General features: G+C 20.9%; 1 protein-coding gene across 2 annotated transcripts in view; it reads left to right on the top strand.

The window, feature by feature from the left end:
- LOC102679087 (unconventional myosin ID) overlaps positions 1 to 4,948 on the top strand; it is a 6,086-nt gene extending 1,138 nt beyond the window's left edge. For both annotated transcript variants that reach the window (XM_006608015.2, XM_006608016.2), the window contains exons 2-15: positions 576 to 682; positions 817 to 1,012; positions 1,167 to 1,386; positions 1,494 to 1,706; positions 1,778 to 1,981; positions 2,089 to 2,287; positions 2,344 to 2,513; positions 2,705 to 2,965; positions 3,031 to 3,275; positions 3,390 to 3,552; positions 3,653 to 3,985; positions 4,054 to 4,244; positions 4,366 to 4,614; positions 4,698 to 4,948. In XM_006608015.2, the coding sequence (XP_006608078.1) occupies positions 576 to 682; positions 817 to 1,012; positions 1,167 to 1,386; positions 1,494 to 1,706; positions 1,778 to 1,981; positions 2,089 to 2,287; positions 2,344 to 2,513; positions 2,705 to 2,965; positions 3,031 to 3,275; positions 3,390 to 3,552; positions 3,653 to 3,985; positions 4,054 to 4,244; positions 4,366 to 4,614; positions 4,698 to 4,911 (2,965 nt within the window). In that variant the 3' untranslated portion in view covers positions 4,912 to 4,948. The remainder of the gene's footprint in view (positions 1 to 575; positions 683 to 816; positions 1,013 to 1,166; positions 1,387 to 1,493; positions 1,707 to 1,777; positions 1,982 to 2,088; positions 2,288 to 2,343; positions 2,514 to 2,704; positions 2,966 to 3,030; positions 3,276 to 3,389; positions 3,553 to 3,652; positions 3,986 to 4,053; positions 4,245 to 4,365; positions 4,615 to 4,697) is intronic.
- The last annotated feature ends 570 nt before the right edge of the window (positions 4,949 to 5,518 follow it).

Below are 5,518 nucleotides of genomic sequence, written 5' to 3'. Positions count from 1 at the left end.
CGGTTTGTAACTTAAACTTTACATTAACTCAACTAATGTATTTAACAATCAAAATATTTTAGGCTTCTTTTATTTTATATATATATATAAAACGTAATTAATTATATTATATTTAAAAATAGATTATTTATTTTATTCAAGTATATACGTATTAAAATACAAATTATTTAACAAAAATGAATAAATTTAAACGCACGATTGATAAATAATTTAGCAAAAATAAGTAATATGTTATTCAATTATATTATTTTACACATAATATTTTATAAATAAAATATATATATATATATATATATTTATTTGTTATATAACTAACTATTATAACATTTGATAATAATAGTCAGTAATAGTCATTTGATATCAGTAAATGATAAGGAGATAATTGATGAAAAGATAATATTTATCTCTTAAAAAAAAATTAGTATTGTAAATATATAAATTTTTCTTGAGTTAAATTTCAATAATATAATATTTTACATATATTGAATTTTTATTGATTTAAATTGATTAATTGATTCTTTTATTATTTATATTATTTATTTCATTTATTATATTTTATATATATGTAATTTTAGATATAATGGTGGTAAAATTTATACATACATTGGAGAGGTATGTGTCAGTATAAATCCATATAGGAATATAAATATATATGATAATGAACATATTAATAAATATAAAGGTAAAAAATATATTGTAAATATTTATTAATATTATTTAAATAACATTAAAAAATTGTCAAATACTGTATATAAATATAAAAAATATATATAAATATAAATATAAAAATAATTGCATTTGATAATTATATTTTAGACAGAGAATTATTTGAAAATCCACCACATATTTTTGCAATTGCGGATGCAGTGCATAAAGAAATGAAACAACAACGACGTGATACTTGTATAGTAATAAGTGGCGAATCAGGTTCAGGTAAAACAGAAGCAAGTAAAATTATTATGAAATATATTGCTGCGGTTACAAATTTAAGTGGTCAACAAGAAATAGAAAGGTACATATTCATAATTATTCATAAGAAATATATTTTATTATTTAAAGTTTTTAAAAAATTATCTATTTTTAAGTATAATAAAATAATTATCTTTATTTTATTTATCTTTATAATTTTTTATTTTTAATTAAAATTATTTTTTTTTATATTTCAGAGTAAAAAATATTCTTATACAATCCAATTCAATATTAGAAGCTTTTGGAAATGCAAAAACAAATAGAAATGATAATTCATCTCGATTTGGAAAATATATGGATATAGATTTTAATTTCAAAGGAGATCCAATTGGTGGGCATGTTACTAATTATTTATTAGAAAAATCAAGAGTTGTATATCAGCAAAATGGTGAAAGGAATTTTCATTGTTTTTATCAAGTATTTACAATAATTTAATTTTATTTTATTATTTTTCATTTTATTTAATAATTTTATATAATATTATATATTATATAATATATAAAATATTTTATTCAAAATTTTAGTTAATAAATGGATGTAGTGAAGGAGAATTAAATAAATTACGTTTAGTACGAGATCCAGCTGCATACTTTTATGTTGGTGCAGGAAATTGTAATAAAGCAAGTCCAACTGATAAAAGTGATTATAAAACTGTTACCTCTGCTATGTCTATTCTTGGATTTACTCAAAATGAAATGCAAACAATTTGGAATATCATTGCTGGGATATTACATTTGGTTTGTTGTAATTAAAATAATAAAAATTAAAAAGTTATTAAATTGTTCTTAATTTGATATTTGATTTATAGGGTAATATTACTTTTAAATTTATTGAGGATAAACTTTTGATTGAAAATAAAGCTGCTTTGAATGATACAGCAAATTTATTTTCTATCAGTATACAAGAATTAAGTACAGCTCTTACGCAAAGAGTTATTGCAGCTGGTGGAGAAGTTATGCAAAAAACTCATACTTCAACAGAGGCAGAATATGGTCGAGATGCCTTAGCAAAGGTAATGATTTTTTTTTTTTTTCTACAATTTTTTATTATATATGTAAAATATGTATGTAAAAAATAAGTAAATATTATTTAAAATTTGAAAAATAAATTATATTTCAGGCTATATATGAAAGATTATTTACTGAAATTGTATCTCGCGTCAATAGTGCAATTAATGTAAATGATACAGAAACTTATAAAAGATATAGAACTGTAATTGGAGTACTTGACATATATGGTTTTGAAATTTTCGATGTAAATAGTTTTGAACAATTCTGTATTAATTATTGTAATGAAAAACTACAACAATTGTTCATTGGTAAGAAAATTTTATATAAAATTATTATAATAAAATTAATATTTATAATATTTCAGAATTAGTATTAAAACAACAACAGGAAGAATATGAAAGAGAAGGTATTGCATGGCAAAATATTGATTATTTCAATAATCAAATAATTTGTGAATTAGTAGAACAACCTCATAAAGGAATTATAGCAATTATGGATGAAGCTTGTCTTAATGTTGGCAAAGTTACAGATGAAGTTAGTTTTTTTAATTTATTACTTTAATTTATTATATTATTTCTTATATATATTAATAATTTATATTTATATTTTTTAATTACTTTTAATTATTTTTAATAATTTATATTTTTTATTACGTATTTATTATAAAATTAAATTAATCATAATATTTTAAAATATTATAATTATTATATAATAATTTTTTTTAGATGCTTTTGGAAGCTATGGATCAAAAATTATTTGATCATAAACATTATACTTCTCGGCAATTAAAACCAATGGACAAAGAACTCCAACATAAAGTTCAATTTAAGATTAAACATTATGCTGGAGATGTAATATATAATATTAGTGGTTTTTTAGATAAAAATAAAGATACATTATTTCAAGATTTTAAACGTTTACTTTATAAAAGTAGTAATCCAATAATTAGCAAAATGTGGCCTGAAGGTGCTCAAAATATTTTAAAAGTATGTAAATATATATTTTATAATTGCTATAAAAGTATTTTTATTATTATACTATTTTATTTTAGACAACAAAAAGGCCTTTAACAGCTGGAACTCTTTTTCGTAATTCCATGACAGCACTAGTTAAAAATTTAACAAGCAAAGAACCATTTTATGTTAGATGTATAAAACCTAATGAAGTTAAATCACCGGTTGTATTTGACGAAGAAAGAGTCAATCATCAAGTACGATATTTAGGTCTTCTTGAAAATGTATTAGTTAGAAGAGCAGGTTTCGTATACCGTCGACGATATGATACATTTTTAAAACGGTATTTATATTTATATAAATGTATATTATTATATTCATATGATTATTAATCATATATTTATACATTGTTATTTTACAAAAATTCAATTATATCATTAAAATTTTTTTTTATTAGGTATAAAATGATATCACAATATACTTGGCCAAATTTTAAAGGTGGTAATGATGAAGATGGTGTGCGTATGTTAATGGATGAAAAAGGATTCAGTAATGACGTGGAATATGGACATACTAAAATATTTATTCGTTCACCTAAAACACTTTTTGAATTAGAGAAAGTTCGTTAATTTTTATCTAATTTAATCTATTAATATATATATCTATAAAATTTTGCTTATTGAGGCAATTGTCAAAATGTTTATTTTTGTTTATTTTTAGGCGCGTAGTGATTTAATTCCAGGTATCGTAATATTATTACAAAAACAATGGAGAGGATATTTATGTCGTCAAAAATACAAAAAGATGAAAGCTACCCTTATTATAATGAAACATTATCGAAAATATAAAACATATGCTTATATCAAGGAATTAGAAAAGATATTCCGAAATGCAAAAACAATGCGAGATTATGGTAAACATTTAATTTGGCCTCGTGAAAACTTTGCTGTAAGACATATAATATCTGTTTTAAAAATAATGTATGAAAGATGGTGGGCATGGATGATTCTTAGACTTATCCCTAGAGAGGATTGGCCTCAACTACGATTAAAAGTATGTTATATTTATCAATTAAAATATTTAACTTTTAGTTTTAATTTTTTATATTAATATTATCTTAGATGGCCGCGGGAATAGTTTTACGTTCAAAACGACTTCATTGGGGACAAGATAGACGATGGGAAGGAAATTATCTTTCTAAACCAGATGAAAATGCTCATAGTGATATTTTTAATTCTTCAATAAATAATCTTCGCAATACCGATCATTTTAAAGCAGTTTTATTTAGTGCATTTATTAAAAAAACCAATAGGTTTGTATGAAATATTATATTAATTTATTATATAATTTATTATATTAATTTATATTAAATATTATATTAATTTATCATATTAAGTGTAAGTATAAATTTTATTTTAAATTTTTAATTATAGATTTAATAAATCAAAAGATCGTGTACTAGTAGTTACTGAACATGCAATATACAAACTTGAAAATTCTAAATTCAAAAATATGAAAAAAGGTATGCCAATAACAGAAATAACAGGTTTAAGTGTATCACCTGGAAAAGATCAACTTATAGTAATTCATTCAAATCGAGGAAATGATTTTATTATGTCAATCATTGCTAAAGATGATAGAATTGGAGAACTTGTTGGTATTTTAAGTAATAAATATAATCAGTGAGTATATATTGATTATTCAAAATTTTGTTTGTATGACTTTACTACTTGAATATAAATTAAAATGATATATTTTATGTTAGATTACGTTTTGCTGATTTACAAGTTACAGTGGATGTAAAACTTAAATGTATGTTAGGAAATAAAAGTAAAGTCTTAAGAGTAGAAGTAAATCCTGAAGTTTATGAACCAACATTTAAAAAAGATGGTGAAAATATCATATATGCCATTCCGCCGTCAATTGGTATAATTGATGGAAGTGTTGCTACAAGGTTTCATTCTAGAACTACTAACTAAAGTACATAATGCTTAAACTGCCTTTTTAATATTTTATTATAAACATTACAATTAAATTATTACATATACTAAAATAATGTTCTGCAAAAGTATTTTTTGAAAATATTTTTTTATTTATAAATTTTTTAATGTACAAATTTATAAATAATATTAAGAACATAAATTAGAATCATAAGTTAAAAACAAGTGACAATATTAATTTAATAACAAAAAATATTTTGATGCAAATAAATAAATTATTAAAAGTTATTAAATAAGTAATTACTACATAAAAATAATATAACATTGCTTAATGAAATTGTTTTATGTAAATATATACAAAATTCACTATAAGTAATGCATTTAAATTATAAAGAATAAATAATGTATTACTTAAGTGAAATAAGTTGTAAATTTTTCAATTGAAATGTTAGAATATAATGAATAATTTTCAATTGAAATGTTAAAAATGTTATAATGAATAAACATAGAATAATAGAATAGGAAATTAACACAGTATTGTTTTAAAAATGTATCATTTTTTGATACAATAGTCTTAAATATTTATCGATGTGGCATTTTACTTAAAATATTTTTAAAAATATATTTTTATATTAGTTACAATGTT

The sequence above is a fragment of the Apis dorsata genome, unplaced genomic scaffold, assembly GCF_000469605.1.
Source record: "Apis dorsata unplaced genomic scaffold, Apis dorsata 1.3 scaffold_28, whole genome shotgun sequence".
In the NCBI taxonomy this organism is placed as follows: Eukaryota; Metazoa; Arthropoda; class Insecta; order Hymenoptera; family Apidae; genus Apis; species Apis dorsata.
Note: the sequence above shows the minus strand (reverse complement) of the source record. Positions and strands in the feature narration are given on the sequence as shown.